At 47.8% G+C, this 18,843-nt stretch overlaps 1 protein-coding gene across 4 annotated transcripts in view; it reads left to right on the forward strand.

The window, feature by feature from the left end:
- Positions 1-18,843, forward strand: part of GPC4 (glypican 4) — a 238,069-nt gene that overhangs the window by 92,543 nt on the left and 126,683 nt on the right. For all 4 annotated transcript variants that reach the window (XM_032123487.1, XM_032123483.1, XM_032123484.1 and 1 more), the window contains 3 exons: positions 1,689-1,822; positions 4,561-4,686; positions 15,498-15,618. In XM_032123487.1, the coding sequence (XP_031979378.1) occupies positions 1,689-1,822; positions 4,561-4,686; positions 15,498-15,618 (381 nt within the window). The remainder of the gene's footprint in view (positions 1-1,688; positions 1,823-4,560; positions 4,687-15,497; positions 15,619-18,843) is intronic.

Here is an 18,843-nt window from a genome sequence, read left to right on the forward strand (position 1 = left end):
CCTATTCCTGTTTGTTTGCATCAGGGGACTACCTGTAAACGTTATGAGAGGGATGAGTGCTAAAGGAAAGCCTAAAAGGCAAAGAAAACAGCCCAAAATGTGGTCCATTTTCTCAATCCCTTCCTCCCTCTGTTTTTGAAGCCTGCCAAGTGATTTAGGGAGGGCAGTAGAGCTGACACATTCTTCTGCAAAACTCGGTTTTGGCAAGGCAGAGAGGAGACACAGCCAAAGGAGGACAGAAGAGGAAAACCAGGTAAGATGCTGCAGAAACCGCCCCCCTGGCAGCTGCAGGAGGAACTGCTTTGGCAGAGGAAACTGCAGGTGCAGAAGGATTGGTGGCAGCATGTCTTCCCACTGTGCTGTGAACCAGAAACTGCAGTGCCCAGCTCCCAGAAGGTTTCTATTTTACTCTTTGTTGTATGGCAGCCTGTGCAAACAAACTGTGCTGCTCTTGATAATGACACAGGTGACATTACTAATTTATTTGCCCACCCAAATGTAATGTAATAAAACAGAATTAATCTCTTCTCTTTACACATCAGATGCTTGTAGCTTTGGGCAGAGGGTGTGTTTTTAACCTCTGGTGTGCAGCTAACTGGGAATTTAGCTGATTGCCTTGATTTGTTGTGGCATGGAGATAAATGAGGTGCTGCAACGAATGGGCATTTCATGGGTATGTGGTTGGTCCCAAGCTTGGAGTGGGTGGTGGGATGAGGCTCAGAGGCGGTGAGGGTGGTGTTAACTGAGGTGCCTTCATGGTCCCAGCAATCAGCCAAGCTCCTTTCACAACCCAGCATGGATGAGTCCTGCAGAGCAGCACAGGGTGGATCAAAAGGAGACTTTTACAGTGGCAGTGCTGCCAAAGGGGGACAGATGTCCCTTGGTAGTCTCCCAGAGAAGGAAATGGTGGCAAACCCATCTACAGCAGGGACTGCAGCAGTGGCTACTGCTGGGTGAGTCTTGGGACAGCGGCCATGCGAGAGAGCTTTAACGAGGTGCTTTGGATTCCTTCCCTTGCTGCTGCAGCCAGTTCCCAAATCATCATTAGCTAATGAGCTAATTTATGCCATTAGCAGAGCCCTGTTCATCAGGGCCTCCCATGATATGACTGGGCTGTGGCCCCAATGCTTGCTGTATTTTATGCCCTGGGTTTTTTAATTAGTAGTGATGTATATGATGCTCATCCCTGGGGATCTGCAGTGCACTCTGTGCAGGTGCTGAGCTGCCTCAAGATGCAGAACCAGGGTCTTGGGATTTTCCTTCAGAGGGGAGGTGTTTCCTAAAAGTTTGACTAGAGAGGTAGAGTGTAGAGCCTTGAGATGCTGGGGCATTCAGGAAGGAAGGAACAGGGAACATCTCAAGCCCCCTCCTGTCAGCCTAAGTTTAGCCTGACACAGGAAGATTTGCCTGTCACACCTGCAGCTCAGGGGTTTTGATAGCCACAGGAGCACTTCAATGCCCTGACATTTTGCCTGAAGCTTCCTGCATTCCTTCCCAGGGGGCAGATATTTTACAAAAGCCAGGTTGTATCCTTAGGACAGCAGTTTGCTTTCAGGTGCTTGCTGCGATATGAGCAAGCAAGATGGGGATGACAGGACGATAGCAGCTCATGTGCAGGTGCCAGTGTGCATCTCAGCTGTTTTCCTGCAGTCCTAACACTTCCTCACACTGCTGTTTGTGTTTTCCAGATAAGCCGGTTATGTGGCCATGCTCAGCAGAGGCAGATTCGATCAGCTAATTATCCAGAAGACCTTTTCATTGACAAGAAAGTCCTGAAAGTAACTGACATTGAGCAAGAAGAAACTTTGTCGAGCAGGAGGAGGTGAGAATGCTCAGGCTGAGTGTGGTGCCCGCTGGATGGGCTGCGGGAGCAGCCACCATATGGAATGGCCCTGTGGAAGCAGATGCAAAAGCTGTTTATTTCCCTTACCCATAAACCTGGTTTTGGCTCTGATCACCAGAGCTGCTCTGTGGCGGACTCTGAAGTGCAGTGAGATGTCTACATGGGTTTTCTCACCTAGTGCACCCAGGTTAATACACCAAATGCCTTGTCTGGATTTCTTGGGCACTGCTATAGTGCCTGAAATACTCACAAGTGTAGTTATAGATAGAAATGGTCACTCCAGCCTGAATTGTTGTATGTTACACTGTGTGTAGGTAAGGGGAATGCATTTCATGCTTTTTGTGTAGTGTTTTATGGTAGTTCAGAGATGTTAACAGCCTTTTACTGAGTATTTTCAAAGGAAGCAGGTGCCTCCACTGCTGGCTCTGCACCCCGTGCTTCCTTCCCCATGTAAGTAGAAGCTGTAAAGTGGGCTCACACTGATGTGTCAGGGAGCAGCATCTCCCCTCTGGATCTGAAAGCGCACCCAGAGATACGCAGTGCCTTTACTTCTGTCTGGAATAAAAGAAAAATCCCTGCGGAAGAGAAACAAGCAAGCTTTGCAATTTTTAAAACTGGAGGTAGACTAAGTTGAGTGGATTTCTCTCTGAAGACTAACAGGGCCACATTCTTGATACGGTTCCCATGAGATGCAGCACCAGGGCTTGCATTCCTCCGTTGTCTCAACATGTTGGAGGTTACAGAGCCCACACTCTGACAGAGATGTCCTTTGAAGACTTTGAAGTCTAATGAAATCTGCTGAGATGAATTACATGGGTTCATACCTGCAGATATGGAGGAGTTCCTCCTTTCCCTACCCCTCCCTGCCCTGCTGGGAGCTCTGCTCCCCAGGAAAGTTTCCTTCTGCCTGTTCCCCCCAGCTCTACTGGGGTTTGTGGAAGAGGAGCAAGGCAATGCCTAGGATGTAAGGAGCTGAGTGCCATGGGCAGTGAGGCTTGTCCTCATTGGGGTTTGCCATAACTGATGATCCAGGTCTCCTCATTTTGGCTTTCCAGATGGTGTTGGTTGGACTTCTGCCCCACTGTTAGGCTAGTGGAGGAGATGGATGTAGGAGGTGGTTCACACAGGAGGTGACTGCCTGAAGCATAACTCTGATTTGTGCAGGGGGCTGTGGGCTGAATTCCCACCCTTTGGAGGGGCCTTGACTCATCAGACAAACCCTTGTTCATTTGCATGGCAGCGACAGACAGGTCGATGCATGCGATGCCTGGGCAGCACGTGCTGTGGTGGTCAGAGGCAGGACTTGAGTGACCCTCTTTATCCACAGGCTGCGGCTCTCCCTGCGAGGGCTGTGTCAGCCCCACCACGGCAGGAACAGGCTCCTCGGCAGGAAAAGGCAGCATACAGCACAGGCTGCCTTCTCCTTGTATCGCCTGCCCCCAGCTGGCTGTCGCGGGTTCTGGAGAGGGAACCCCATGGAAACCCAAAGCAAGGAGGGATGGAGGGAGCTGGGCACCCCCCTGCACACCAAACTGCCTAAGATTGCAGGGCAGCTCCCCACAGCTGGCAGGGATGGACAACCCCCCTCTACAGCACCTGGGGAATGCCCCTCAGAGTGCTCCTTGCTCCAGGTGCTAATTCCTCATCATCCCTCCCAGGGAGCAAGGAGGCTGAGAAATAACCCCTTGCCATAGGAGGAAATGTGCTGATACAAAACAAGACGACTGTGAGGCCAAGTCTTACTGTCTCCAGTCCCTGCTATTCATATTACGTTTCTTTTGGTGCTCTCACTATTCCCTGGTGACAGCTGCTGAATGTCCCTGAGGGATCAGACCTGGGCTGGGGGGATGTCACATCCCACTCCCAGAGCCTCTGTCACCTCTCTGGCAACATCAGAGATCCCATGGTCAGCCTGTATCCTGGTACCTCTGGACCACTGCTGCAGGTGACCAGCTGGAGGTCCTTGTTGCTGGGAAGGGAGGGCACAGGGTTGGGATGCAGCCTGATTCACAATCCCTCTGTGTGGTGAAAGCACTGCTCCTGCATCTCCTGCAGCTCCTCCTGCCTTCCTGCGACAGAGCCATTTTGGTGAGTGTAACCTGCCCCTTTAAATGCGGACTGTGACAGCCCAGTGCATCCCTTGAAATTGTGTACTTTTGAGAGTGCAACATCAAACACAGCCTTACCCATGTGTACAAATCTGTGCTGAGAGTGTCAGCTCTGGTCTACTACCAAAAATGCCACCTGCCCTTGCAAGCAATGCTGGATGGCCAATGTCAGCCAGACAAAACCCCTGAAGGGCCTCTGTTGCCTTCTGCAAAGCAGAGGGGATGCTACAGCCTAAGCCCTTGCTGCTCAGATGTACCCCACAGATGCATGGCCTGAGCCAGTGGCACCTTTCCTTAGGTGCTGTGAGAGTGCAGAGACTCTGTCTGGCTTTTGCCTTGTGCATGGTTGGGCTGAGGTTCTGCTGCCCCTACATCCCTCCGCATCACCAGCAGTTTTGCCCTGGGAAACATGGGTTCAGCCTTTGACTGAATAACATCAAGGAAAACCACAAAAAACTACTTGGGGTCAGAAATAAAACTGATGCTTCATGCTTTTTTTCCACCTAGCTGCTTTAATGTTGTGTTTGTGTGACTACCTTCACTGGTTGAAATGCACCAACCTTGTATTCTCCTTTTAGCTGAGCACCCTTTTCCCTCCCTTTCTTTCAGGGAACTGATTGCAAAGCTGAAGTCCCATAGCAGTTTTTACAGCACCTTGCCAGAGTACATCTGCAACCACAGCTCTGCTGTCCAGAATGACACCCTTTGCTGGAACGGACAAGAAGTCGTGGAGAGGTGAATCACATCTCTTGCCCTCCCTCTCCCCAGTACTGTTTATCTTTTGTTAACCAGCACAGGAGCAGTCTGTGACCAGGACAACTTGCTCCCGTAAGGACCTTGTGCAGAGCAGGCGTCCAGCTGTGCTGCAGCTCAGATGGATGTGCAAGATCTGCACAGATAGAAGCGGTTGTGTGCTGTCCTCCACTGAGTTTCCTACTTAGTGAAAACCCTGCATCCGTGATGGGATTTGGTCAGGGTGGGCCAGAGACAGGAACACAGAAGCAGCTTGACACAGCCCTGTTCCCATGGGAGAGTGCACCACAGTCTAGGGATGGCTCTTCTGGAGCAGCAGTAAGGGCATTGCCCCCAAGCATTGCATGGGGTGGGGATGTCTCCAGCCAGGCTTCATGCAGTGGTAGCAGGACACTGTGGTCGGCATCCCCTGCCCCATCCAGGGAGAGTCAAGGAAGACTCCCGTGTTGAATTTCTCCTTGCTATGGCTCTCAGCTGGAGGAAGTGGAAACTACTGAACTCTGGTGGTGCCACTGCTGTCATCTGACCACGTTCCCACCACCAAGTCTTGGCTGTCATCTCGGGATGGAGCCATTCCCACTAAGGTCCAGCTTGTGCTGTGGCTACTTTGCCCTGCCTCACTTGCCCTTTTGGAGGATATACTGGTCGTAATTGAGGTTAACAGAGACAGGTACATGCAGGATTCATACCATAAAGAGGAAGGAAGTGTTAATAGAAATGGAGATTTTTCTTGCAAAAAATGCCTCTTGGGAATGTTAAATAATGTGGAAGTAGAACTTGGAAATGTTTTTTATAATTACATAAATCTCCTCTAATCACCCTACTTTGCAAAGCATCCTTTGCTATTAAGTAGTTTGCATAAGGGAAGAAATAGAAGTAAAATCAGGAAATGGTGAAATGTTGAGATATTAATTATGACTTCTTGATCAGTAACTTCACGTGATAATTAGTCTGTACTTGCAATACTGACCTGAAACACTGAATAGACCAAAATAGCATCAAACTCTATTTTGAAAAAAAATGACTCAACATCTAAGATCACCCGCTTAGTAAAATGTACTTATGTTGCCTAAGGAAAAATGTGTCCTCTATTGGCACTTATTTCTGGAGAATCTTGAGTTTCCGTGCCTAACTGAGAAGTTCAATTGGGAAGAAAAATATTATTTCAATATTGTCTCACTGATACATAATTAAAACTTTTAAAGCAGGGCTATAAACACTGCAGCTCTGGAGAGGGGTACCGAGGGTGAGGTGTTAGCTTATGACAGTTCACTGGGGTCACAGCCAGTGGCCCTGGTCCAGGTCCTGCTGATGCCACAGCTGGTTGAAGTGGTAGCAATGGAAGAGTGCTGAGTCCAGATCCCTCCTGCAAATGTAAGTTGAAAGCTATCTGCAGATTAAACATGACTTCAGGTGATAGACGGCCTTCAGCTTTCTGCTGAGAATACCAGGGGGCTGTCATAGGCAGAGATGTACCCCGGGTCCCTGCTGCAATGTTGTGGTGGTGGTGGCACCATATAGCAGGTCACACAGATGCCATGGCATGCAGGGGGGCAAGGCAGGGAGAGGATAAAGTCTGTGTGAATGAAGGGGGCACCAAGATTTCAGCCCCTGGCTCTTGAGTTAAGGATTAAATCCTCTACTGTGCTTGAAGAACATGTGCTTTTGCACTCCTCTCCTTGCCCCCTCTGTCGCCACCTCTGAGCTCCTATAAAATATTAGTGACAGTTCCCTTGAAGGCAGATATTAGAGATTTTTGCTGTGAGTGGGGAGACCTCAGCTAAATAAAGCTGAGCTAAGATAATGGTCAAGGGTTCTCTTCTCCCAGGACCCACGTAGTTAAAATGATCTCTACACAGGCTGCTTCATGTGGTTGGACTTCCCAGCTTGGCATCTCTTTCAGAGTGTCTGGGAGGATTCCTGAAAATCAAGAGCATTTAAGGTAAGGGTATTGAGTACCCCAAGCTGCTAGTTCCTTTATTTCAGTGTTTTCCCCAAGAGGGAGCCAAGCAGCTGTTCATGGTGTAGCAGCTCTTACTCAAGTTGCTCTGAGAATGTGCATTATGTACTGGAGCAATTCTATGCTCCTGCTGGGCTGGTGTGTGTTTGCTGGTCATCAGACTCCATCTTGCCACTTTTTGCAAGAAATTTGGTGTGGTTTGAATATCTGGTATTAATTTCAGGATGCTGTCCTGGTACTTGTCCCACATATGTGGTGGCTGCCAGAAAGAAGGATGGTGGAGACATGGTGGGATGGTTCCTGTGGCTGGAGTTTCAGCATGGAAGGATGGTCCTCTTTGAAAGGACAAGCAGGGGAGACAAGGATGGGGTGCCTATGTCAGTGACCAGCTGGAGTGCCTGGAGTTCTACCTGGGGATAGATGAGGATCTGACCAAGAGCTTTTGGGTCAGGATTAAAGGGAAAGCAGAGACAGGTGATGTTGCAGTCTAGCTCTGCTTCAGGCCATGTGACCTGGAAGACTGGGTGGATGAGGCCCTTTATAGACAGACACAAGCAGCCTCCCATTCACAAGCCCTGGCCCTCATGAGTGACTTCAACCCTGGTATCTGTTGGAGGGACAATGCAGCAGGGCATAAGCAATCCCTGGGTTCCTGGATAAACTAGAAAGCTCCTGCTGAATCTGCTGATCAGGTGAAGACCTGGGCAGAGCGATGCTTCGGTAGATTCTATGCTTCCATGTGTTTCCATGTCTGGTGCTGTGTGTGGGCAATGGATAAAACTGTTCGAGCACTGTTGTGTCTGTGAGGTCAGTGTGACCATCTGTATGAGCATGTCTAGGATTTGACTGTGTTCTTGTAGGAATTGTGGCTATTTACCTCTTGCATTTCTAATGTAATACCTGAGTGTTCATTAAGTTAGAAAAGAGCCCTACTGACTTATCCATTTCCAGACCTCCCTGTCATGACAAGATCTGTTAGTTATTCTAAGTCCTTTTCCTATAACACGTTAAATCAAACCTGGAATAGCAACTAAACAGCCCTTGCCACTGGACTCAAGTACTTGATATACCAACAATGTGCATCCTGTTATTTAATGCAAACAGTCCCTTCTGCACTCTGCAATCCTTCTCCTGTGGTTTTTCGGGCTCAGTATTTACTCTGTCCTGTTTATCCCAGTGCTTTGTTATCCACAGGGAGTGAGAGTGTCCCTCCTCCCCATGGACTGGATGTGCTCAACATCTTTCCACTGGGTCTCACTTCCCAATTTGAGCCTTGCACCATCCTCTGTTTCCTCCTTGCTCTTAAGCCCCTCTGCCCTGACTGAAGGTGGCATGTTCGGGGCTCCAGTGCAATGCAGCTGGCTAGGGTATTTTATCCTGCTTTTAACCCCTCTTTTTTTTTACTGAGTCTTACTTTCTGATCCTTTGTAATCATTTGCTTTTCCATGTTGGACCATCTAATGGCAAGAATTCATCCTCCTTCCTGAGGTTTGATCTGTGGGTTAATAGTTTGATTGTCATCCCTATTGTGGATTTAGGACATGGTGCCTTGAAATAACTGCTGAAATAACAGTGGAAACCACACAAGAAAGGTTGATTTTTCTGTAATGCAGAACAGTGCATCATGTCTTTTGCTGTGCTTTTGCATGGTTGAAGAACACAAGCTGAAGTGGGAAGAAAAAAGAAAAGGCAACACATTCCTGCTTTTCACACTTCTCAGAGTGTGCAAAAACACACTGTGCTTTTATGGGACGCCACAAAGGTTCATAGCAAAAGCCACGAGTGGCACATTCCACTACTTACAAAGAACTTGTTGAGGGGTCACAGTGCTTGGGGTGTTTGTGGTAGCTGGGGACCAGACCTGCTGGATCTTCCTCTGTCTCTGTACATCCCTGTGTGCCTCTTTGCAGCTTTCCTGGGTTCAGTTCCAGGCACTTCCCTGAGACAGACATGTAGGCAGGGTGGGTGTACAACAGCTTAAACCTGCCTAAGTGAGGGTTTCTGTGCTGCTCCTCCTTTCCTCTGTCTTCATGCCCCATCCTCTCTTATCCTTATTTCCATCCAAAGTCGAGAAAAAACAGAGGTCAGTTCTTATCACCGAAGTACTGACTGAGTAATTCAGATTAAGTCGAGTAGGTGTTGAGATGTCAAACTCCCCTCAGTTTCTATGGGAGCTCAGCATTGGAATCTCAAAGGTGATTTGAACTTCATATATAGTATCAGGGTTTTGCAGCATTTAATACTAAAAGCCTATTAAAATCTAGATTCTCAGAGTTTAATAATCTGCTTACATGAGTATATTCTTTTCCAGCTGTTCTGAATAGAATGACAGCAACATCTGCCCACTGCAAAACTTCTAAGTACATTAAGCATTACTGTTAGATACTGCCATTTCTAAATTTCTCAAGACAAATGCACACATTAATCTAAATCACCAGCATAACTCTTTTCTTTGTACCAATTCAAAATTAATATATTTTTAGCACCTTGCCAGATTCTCTTCTTCAAGTTAGAAGTCTCAGATTTCCCTGCTGTTGCCAACATACCATGGTTTGTTTTAATCATATAAATCATAAACAACAAAAGCACAATTGGAAGCAAGACAGAAAAATGAGATTCTGTAATTGGAACAAAGGAAATTCCGTGCCAGCAATAACCCTTTAGTTCGTGAAGGGTTTGGTTATTTCTGGCAGTGTTGCAAAGTATCTGATACAATGGAGTCCCCAAAGAGGGGGCTGTATAACTTTTCAAGCTCATAAAACACAGCTTTGTAGCAAGTATAAGCTATAATGAAAGGATAGTAGGCAAATTCAGAGGGTTATTTAGTGGCCATGATTGTTTCCAGAGTATTTCAGAAATTAAGATCATGAATCTTCCTCTATTAATCCTGCTGCTTGGTCCCAGGTTTAGCCAATTTTTCCATAATCTATTTGTCTTGAACTGAAATAAGAATAGAGAGAGACTTCAGGCTGTCTATAAACTCTCATTGTTTTGCTACGAATATTGCAGTTTTTGCTGTTCCTTCTGAAGTCCCATCTCCCAGAGCCAGTTGATTACCTGAGACCTCACATTTATGACCAAGCCATCATCTGCAGCACACTCACTGGCTGTAGAGCTTTGTGTGGGGCAACTGGGAAGAGGCAACAATTCTCTTGGCAGGGAACTGAGACAGCAGGATCTGAGGAGGCTCTCAGAGGCTTCAAGGTGTTGATATTTGGAAATCCAGCAGAAAATGGTTCCTTTTATTTAGGTGAGAACACTCCCCACTGAGAGCGTTGGATCCTCCTGGTTGCCTTTGAAGCAGCTTGTTTGGAGCTACTGGTGGTGTAAATTGACTGCAGTATCATGAGCTCTGCAGTGACTGCAAGGACTCTCTGCAAGCAAGCAAGCAAGCAAAGCCAGGAAGGCACCTAAGAGCCATACACCCCACGTCTCTCCTGCCACTTGCACTCCCATGTAACAGATCCCTGTATATGGTCATGGGACGGTGGAGACTTGCACCCCATATGGAAGACAACAGCTGGGGTGGACCTGCACCCCACACCCAGCCCATGTCTGGGATGAGATATGACTGACCAAATATCTCTCTGGACAATCTGTCTTTAGAGAGGAAACTATCCGGGAAAGAAGTTGTCACCTCTTCATGGAGGCTTGTGGGTACATCTAGGAGTTACACCCTGACTTCAGGGCAGGATGAGTGGGCTGGAAACAGCTTTTCAAGCCTTTTGGCCCCCACTGCTTCTACTGCTGATGTGACACTGAGGTTGTCTCACTAAACCAGAAATTAGCAGGGCCAGAGGGTAAAATGTTGGCTTCACCACTGCACCCACCTTTACTGACCCATGAAAACCAGCTGGAGGTAAGAGCTGGGTTCTTGTCAGGGGTGTGGGGGGGCAAAACTTTTCTTTCCTTTCTCCCCTTTTTCATCTCTTTTGCCTCCTGTGTGGTGAGGACTCAGTGTCACCAGTCCACATGATCTTTAGTAAGTCACGTCTTGAAATGCAGAGGAGCTTTGGGGGTCTGGGGGAATACTGCTCTCAAACTCAGTTATTAACTCTTGTGCAATGAAACCTCTGTGTTGTGTTGTGTCTGTGTTCTGTTTGTCCCCCACCCACTCTCTCTGACAAATGTAATTCAGTGAACACAGGTAGTCGAGAGAGCCTGTAAGGGATACTGTGCTGTTTAAGCTGGATCTGCATTTGAGTAAGTAATTTGCAACTGGAAGGCAGGCATAAAATTAATTCTTATTTGAATGACATGCTTACTTTCCTTTTTCTAAAACGTGTAATTCTTTATGTTTGACTTTCAGGATTACTTTCTCCAAATCACACATCGTGTATTGCAGTAACTCATCTCAAAGCCTAGCAGGGCCGAGTAGGATGAACACACATTTTACACTCATTGCCATGTATTTAAATAACACTTGTCATCTTGTCGTCTTTGCTCTGAAATGAAAGCTTGGAATCAGATGCATTTGGACTGGAAAGACCAAACATTCACAGCAGATATTTGTGGATGGTGGAGGGGAAAGGAGAGGAAGATCCCTCAATTTGACAGCACTTGGGCACTCATGTCCGGTGGATGAGAAGAGGCAGGAACGGTCTGCAGTTGTACTGTCCCCACAGAAAACTTCAGATCATTGATGTTTTCATAAGGTGGATGTCTCTGAAGTAATTTTTAACAAGGGCTGCTTATCAGCACATTTTACAATGTGGTATTTGTCTTTGGAAAATACCATGTCCCCAGCAAGAGCCCATACCCAGGGAGCCCAGGAAAGGAGATGCTGCTGACTGACATTGAGACATGTCAAAGAGAAAAGTATTTTGGGCTTTGCTTATGAAGTGTGAGCCAGACTATGCTCATGTTGCAGCACTGATACCCCTTCAGCACAGAGACCCCCAGGGACCGGGGTGGGGGATGTTATCCGCTGTGCATATTTGCTGTTCCATGCTGATATCAATCACCATGGCAGCGGCATGTGATGGGTTTCATGAAGTGGAACAAGTGTCCTGCACAAGGGGCTGTTTTGTCTGCATAAGTTTTTAAAAACAGCTTGAGGTGGCTCAGAGATTTATCCTTTTTTGCACTGACTGGAGAACATGGGAGGAAGGTGATGCTTTGGCTTTGTTTTGCCTGCGAGCCCGCCAACCCTTCAGCTTGGGGGGGATGCAGAGGAGCCTGCATGGGTACTGTCCTGAGACTCCCATCCTCCAGCTTGTTGGGGGCTGCAAAGGCATCTCTCTGCCATATTAAGGCCTTGCTGCTTGGCCAGGGCTACAGGGAGGGGTGCCAGCTGCCTTTTCCAGCTTCTCTGGCATTTCAGGAATGCAGGTCATTCACTGAAGCTACATTTCAAAGCCTTTAACCCTTTGGTTGGCTGCATCCCACATGCCTGAATGTGGCCACCAGGCTGGTGCTGGGGCAGAGTGGCACAGCTGAGCGGAGCTAGTGTCCCCCTTGTATCCGAGCACACCAGGAGGTCTCAGCTTGGCAGCACAGAGGAAGTGTCCCCCAAAGCATCGAAATCACACAGGACCATGTTTCTGGCTGGTGGGATGTTGTGGGTCCCCGTGCATCTCCTTTTTTGCAATTCATGCTCAAAGATGTGCGGCTTGCAGGGCCCACTGCCTTGCAGCTTTAAATGACTTGTGTAATGGTGCAAATGGTTCATTTTGGGCCAGGTACGTACCCTTGTATCTGGCCAGGTGGGAAACACCAGGAGGTGATGCTCCATTTCTCCAACATCACTGTTTTAGGGAGAGATCCCTCTGCAAATGCTTTCAGGTTTGCTTCCTTTTCTAATAGACTTTTTCCCCTGAGAAGGCTGATCTGAGGTCCTCACCACCCCAGCAGAACCTTCTGGAGAACAGTTTCAGTCTCTGGACATGGAGTTATAGTATTGCTGTAGTACTGTGTTCCTCCCTCCTGTACTACATTGTGTAGGCTACAGAAATCCTCTCTGACAGCCGCTGCATGGATTTCAGAAGGGATTTCGCCCACTCAAACTCAAGCTATTGTGTTTCTTTGTATAAAACTGTTAAGGAGAGAGATTGTATTAATTCAGACATGCACCAAGTGGGCTTGTTTCTGCTCTTGCTAAAATCTGTGTGAGTTTCCTGATTAAATCTCTGAAACCACAGGAGACCTTTCAGCAATGTACTTTTCAGTTCCACCAGTGTTTTAAATTAGATTTACAGTGATACCAAAGATAGGAATTTGTCATCTAAAAACTCACGTGTGCTGTGGATGTTTACATCCAGTTTCCAGATGTGTTTGTCAGGTCAGCATGGTGGCATTAAGAGGCTGTGTGACAAATAAGCAGCAGGATTAAGATTAATGGCTCACTGCTCCCAGTGCTCTATCCCCCTGCAAAAAGTTCAGCCCAAGTTTCAACAGAGCCGGGCAGGTCTGTGCTTGCGGCAGCAGCCTCTTCCCACGAGATGGTGCTCGGAGCATGCACGGCTGTGCCAGGAGCGCATGGGCTGCTGCAGGCTGGCCGCAGGCTGCCCCCGTTCTCCCAGTCACTAAACTTTCAACCTACAATGGCCCTCCAACTGCACATGAGGGTTTTTCTGAACTGCGAGCGATTGTGTCTCAGGTACAGCCATGTTTTGTGCTTCCCAGGTTAACGCAACTATTAAAAAAAGGGGTTTTGCAAAATGCTGAGTCCTAATAGGAGGCCCCAGCATGGGGACAGGGTGTTGGGGTGCAGAGCAGAGCTGTCAATCCGGTGCTGTGCTGGTGCCGAAGTGCAAGGGGTGAGATGGTTGTGCAGGCAGCTGCCCCCGTGTTCAGGAGCTGGTGGGGCTTGGGAGAGTCAAGTTGACGTCTCTGCTTTGCAGTGATGCCTGCACCCGGGCAAGCTGCTTATGCCTCGAAAAGGAATATACACAGGTGTGTGCTCCTGTGCTGTAGGCACAGACACCTCCTTTTTCCTGTCCTTTTTCCTCTGTCATCTCTTCAGTGCAGCATGTTGCAGGGTTGTCAGCCATTAATGGAGATGCATATGGGGAATGCCTAGTGGTGGGGACCCAGCTGGAGGTGCAGAAACTCCTGTACATGGAACTCCTGCTCTGACATAGCCTTGGAGTGGAAAACTGCCTCAGTTCTGTATTTTAAACTATATGAGTATTTCAGGTCAGTGCAGATTGCTGCTGCACCATATAGATCTGGGGTTGCCTTTGCATCCCCACATGTCTGAGTAGATCTTGTCTCTAGTTTAGAGTTTAAGCCAAGCCCCTGAGTATCCCCAAGTCCCTCAGTGTGCCCTGACAGCTCTTGTGACCGAATGTCCACATGCCTCTTGCTTTCTACCCTAGCAAAGCATCCTGCCTGAGTTGGCCCCACCATCCTTTATGTCTGCCTCTCCTTCTTTAAATGCCTGCTGAAGTCCCACTTTCTCCCCAAAACCCATGTGAAACAGGCTGTCTTTGCCTGAGCTTGCCTGGCAGCATGGGGATGGAGGATTAGCTAGCTAGGCAGGGGAGCAAGGAGCTGATAGACAGGGAGGCAGCCACTAGGGCTGGTGCTGGGAGCTGCATAAAAACATTATGTGTAAGAGATGAAAGCAGAAAGGAAAATTCATGGTTTACCCATGGCACTAGAAAAATACATGCACCATACAGCAGACTGATGCTGGTGTTATCTCAGCGATCTCACTTTTGGCTTCGCTGGGGTTTGGTAGTGCCTGTTGTGGCTGCTGGCTCTTGGAGATGAGGACTTGTTTTCTGCTTGTAGAACACCACAGCCCATCAGGGGCGCTGTGATGAATGGCAACAGCCCAGAGCTCGAGAAGGTGCCGGTGTGCTCCGTGCCACTGCTGTCGCTGCCAGACGGCAGTGGTGGCAGCTGATTCCTCCGGTGCAGACCCAAGTTTAGAGTTTGGTGCTTGTCTTATGCTGGAGCATCATCAGCTGTTACACAGGTCCTGAGTGTAAGAACGTATTCCTCCAAAGGCAAGTATGCAGCAATTCTGTCCCTCTTCCCCTCCCTTTTATCACTCTGGTAAACTTTGTCATTCCATAAATCTTGCAGCAAGTAAATATATATTTCTTTCCTAATTGCCGATGAAAAAGCTCAGTGCAGGGTTGGCCACCCTCCTCTGCAGAGTTGCCCTGGCAGTTTAATCTAGTCTGCGGGGGCTTTGCTGACTTGCATGGTACCCGTGTAAATCAAGATACCCCATGGTCTGAGCAGTTACTTTGATCCCTAAGGCTGGATCTCATCAAAGACTGAAATGAGGATTGTTTGACAACACCTATTTTCCATTAGCAATGTTGACAGCATTAATTATATTCTGATGCTTTAATTCTTTATTATTGAAATCACAGCTCAGTGATAGTCATTATTTTGCAAGGGGGTTGATGTTATGCTAATCAGCGTGCAATTAACTGGGTCATCCCACTCATTTTTTTGGCTGTGGGCACAACACTACTGCTCTTGTACTGGAGTCTCTGTGGTCTGCCAAGATTTATTTTAAACAAACATGAGCAAGCCAGAATTTCTGAGCCAGCTTTTTTAGGACTCTTGGGTGCAAGTTATGTGAAAATATTTATCTCTGTTGTATACTGTTTAACATCTTCCTTGGTTACTAATGGACTGGAAAGGACTTCATTGTCCTCAAGTGATACAACTACATCATCTTGCTGCTTTGCAAAATCAGAGCAAAAATGTTTATAGGAATCTTCTGTCCTTTCTTTGTCATTATTAACTGTCCTGTGCTGTTTTGGAAAGAGCTGGTGCCTGTCTTGGGATTTTTTATGTTTGTGCTGAATAAAGATCTTCTCTCTGTTAGCCCATCACATTGTGGTGTTCTCTGTTCTCATTCCTACAGGTACAGTCCCCAGATCACAAGGAATGGAGCAAAAGCGCAGGCTGGCAACCATGAGGTGAAGATTAAAGGTCCGGAGCCAGTGATTAGCCAGATTATTGACAAGCTGAAACACATCAACCAGGTTTGTTGTAGACATGCCAGCAGGGATGTCTCCGGAGTGGGTGGTTTCCAAATCAGTTTGGCCTCCCTTGCACTCTCTCTGGGCTCAGACAGACATCCCTGGTATCTGCATCTGCAGCAGCTCTGGGAGCCCAGTGTGCAGAGCTGGTGCCACCCTGGCCTGGCCCTACACAGCACCAGCCCCAAAGGGCACACAGAGGGCCAGTCCTGTTGGATGCCTGCTGGTGTGGTTCTCCATGGTGCAGCCTCCCAGGCACTCAGCCTGTACCTGGGTCATGTGAAGATGCATGGCTGCAGTACAAGAATGCTTCTGCTCGGCATGCCCTTAGCAGTGGAGGTCCAGGAAAGATGGAGCTGATGGGGTGCCCCTGAGCATGATGTGCTGGCAGGGGGTCATGTGGCATGTACCTGATGTTCCCTCTGATAGGAGAAGCTCCTTTTGGCATTGCTCATGGCTGGCAATAAAGGTTACTTTTTTCTTTGCTGTATCTCCCTGGGCATTCACTCCCAGTTGGTAATGGGATAAGTTACTGTTGAATGGGGAAATGGCAGAACTGGATGAGATCCTTTCTGCTGGGGAGGAAGCTTCCTTCCCACTGCCTCAGACCTGGCATCCTTCCTGGGACAAGCGGTATCTTGTCTCTACCCATTATGTCACGCCAGGCTAGGTCTGCGAACAAGCCCTGCTGCTGCCAGGGAGGAGATAGGTGGCAGCTCTGCACAGCGTTCAGCTTGTGGCTGAATCTTCCCCAGCACTGCCTTAGGCCAGTGGGGCTTGGGTCTGGCTCTGGACTCTGCTCTCCCCTCTGTGTCACTGAGTCTGGATGTCACAGTAACTCGTAGAGGGGATGTTTTTCATATGCAGATAGCTTGGACTTGCTGCTTTGCCAGGACACAGCACTGGGACCTCACAGGGCAAATCCTCAGGTGGTAATGCTGTTAACACAGCTGAGCTGCCCCATCTCTCCTGAGAGAGCTCTTTCCAGTGGGGACCTTGCCGATGGTCGCTCTGGTACGAAGCTCTGGGCAGCTGTGTTTTCCTGGGGCTAAGCCCAGCTTTGCTTCCAGACCGGGTGGGCTGTGAGGGCGGCTCTGTTTGGAGTTGCTGGCTTAGCAACTTTTCTGCAAACCTCTGCTTTCCTGCTCCCTCGACTGCCAGGGACTGTTTTCACGGCCATTGCCAGTTTAACCCCCGTGCCCTCCAACGCAGGCATGCCTCATTAGGTGCTGCCTGGGAGCAGGATGCAGTGTGGGATTCAGGGTCCCCAGGAGCACCCCACAATGCAGGAGCTGCCATGGGCAGCGGCCCTACAGCTTGCTCTGGCTTCCCACACACTCCCCGTGCTGAGCGGTGCCATCTGCCAACAACCCATAATTATTAGAAGGGGAAAAGCGGGAGGAATAGCATAATCAGCTCCCTATTAAATGGGGTAGAAGGCAGGCTTCAACCTGCGGGTGATAATGATATTTTGCCGTTCACAGTGAGAAAGCTGCACTGAACAAAACATGGTTATTTAGCGTACCTGAAACTGCTGACATAAAGTGGTTGTGAAATGCTGGCTGCCAGACTGGGTTAAGTTAGGTCTTTGCTGAATAGCTTGGGCTTCACAGTGGAGGTCTGTGGAGTGGGAGACCCTGGGTAAACACTGCTGTGCTCAACTCAGCTGTTTGCAGCAGCAGAGTCTCTGTCAGCTGCCGCTCAGAGAAAAATTGTGGTAAGGGGGTGAATACAGTCAGCTTAGTCATGATCTCTTACAGAGAGGCTCGCAGTATTGGGTTGGAATGTGTTATGGGGGGCAAGTAAGCTGTTTTGGTTTGTACAGTGTAAATGTAAGAGCCTGAAAAATATTGAATGCTCTTGTAAAGCTGTGTTTGAGAAAGAGGAGGAATTGAGAATAAAATCAGGACAAAATGGGAAGTGATTTGTGCAAATTAGTTATGAAGCTTGCCCAGAGAAGCTGTAGCTGCCCCATCCCTGGAAGGCCAGGCTGGATGGGGCTTGGTCTAAGGAAGGTGTCCCTGCCTATGGCAAGGGATCGGAACTACATGATATGTAAGATCCCTTCCCACCCAAACCAATCTGTAATTCTATGATATGATTCTATTCCTGTGGAGGGTCTATAGTCTATGTTCAGTAGTTTATATACCAGGAAAGTAACTGGGGAGGTTACTTAAATTTGGGATTTAGGGTGTCAGAGCTTACCATCACACTTATTTTCTTGGCTGAAGTAAGTTTTGAGCTCTCTTTCACTTCTGGAATGCATCTTGATTGCCAAACAGTATTAAATGTGGAAGGAGCAGCAGCTCTGGATGAATTACAGTTGTGTCTTTCAGGCGTTGGCTTCAGATTTGGGAAAAAGTGGGAAGTCCCAAGCTGGAGAGGGTTGAAAATCTCCACCAAGCTAAGCCAACAGTGGCTTTTAAGGATTTTTAAACATCCAGATCCTCTGGAGAAAAGACCATCTTTGCGGTGCTCAGAGCTGTAAACTAGATTCCCATGTGACTACCTGTAAATTGTGAATCTTGTACAATGTTGTGACTTCCTCCCAGTGTGTTGTGTTAAGAGATACAGCCTGGATTTTGTGGTGTGGGCAGACTCGGGAACCATGCTGTTTGGTACAATTTTCATAGATGTCCATAGCTTTTATTTTTACTTGGAGATTTTTGCTAAAAATCTGTAATTTGCTGATGATTTGACTTTGCTTTTATTCCAAGATGCTTATGCTGCTGGCAGTGTCTCTTCTTTCAGTGTTGTGTGTACAAATTGCGCTTGCTTTTTAGTTCTTGTCTTCTCAAACCTAATTTGGGTAAATATACATACATTCACATGAATAATTCTCATCAAACGTTTGCACTTTGAAATGAGAATGGGGTTTGTGCATTAGCATTAAACCCATGGGGATTCAAAGAAGTAGAGAAAACCTAACCCAGAGAGAAGAGGAACTGCTCCAGATTGTAATTTTTCATTTGAGCATCCATCAAGCTAAAATAAATAAATCAATAAAGCACAGTGCCTGAGTTGTGTGCTGTCTCAAGTCAGCTCTTTCTGGATGAGTCCCCCTCAGTGCTGCCTATTGTCTTGGTTTGAAAGACAGGTATCTGCTAAGGAAGGCAAGAGCCTCCCTTGGAATGGCAGATGCGACCCCTCTTCCCTCTGAGTTATTATAATTTTGAAATCAAGGGGTTTTCAGGCAAAGATGTGGGAAATAGGAATAACAGTTCTTTA

Source organism: Corvus moneduloides, chromosome 14, assembly GCF_009650955.1.
Source record: "Corvus moneduloides isolate bCorMon1 chromosome 14, bCorMon1.pri, whole genome shotgun sequence".
In the NCBI taxonomy this organism is placed as follows: Eukaryota; Metazoa; Chordata; class Aves; order Passeriformes; family Corvidae; genus Corvus; species Corvus moneduloides.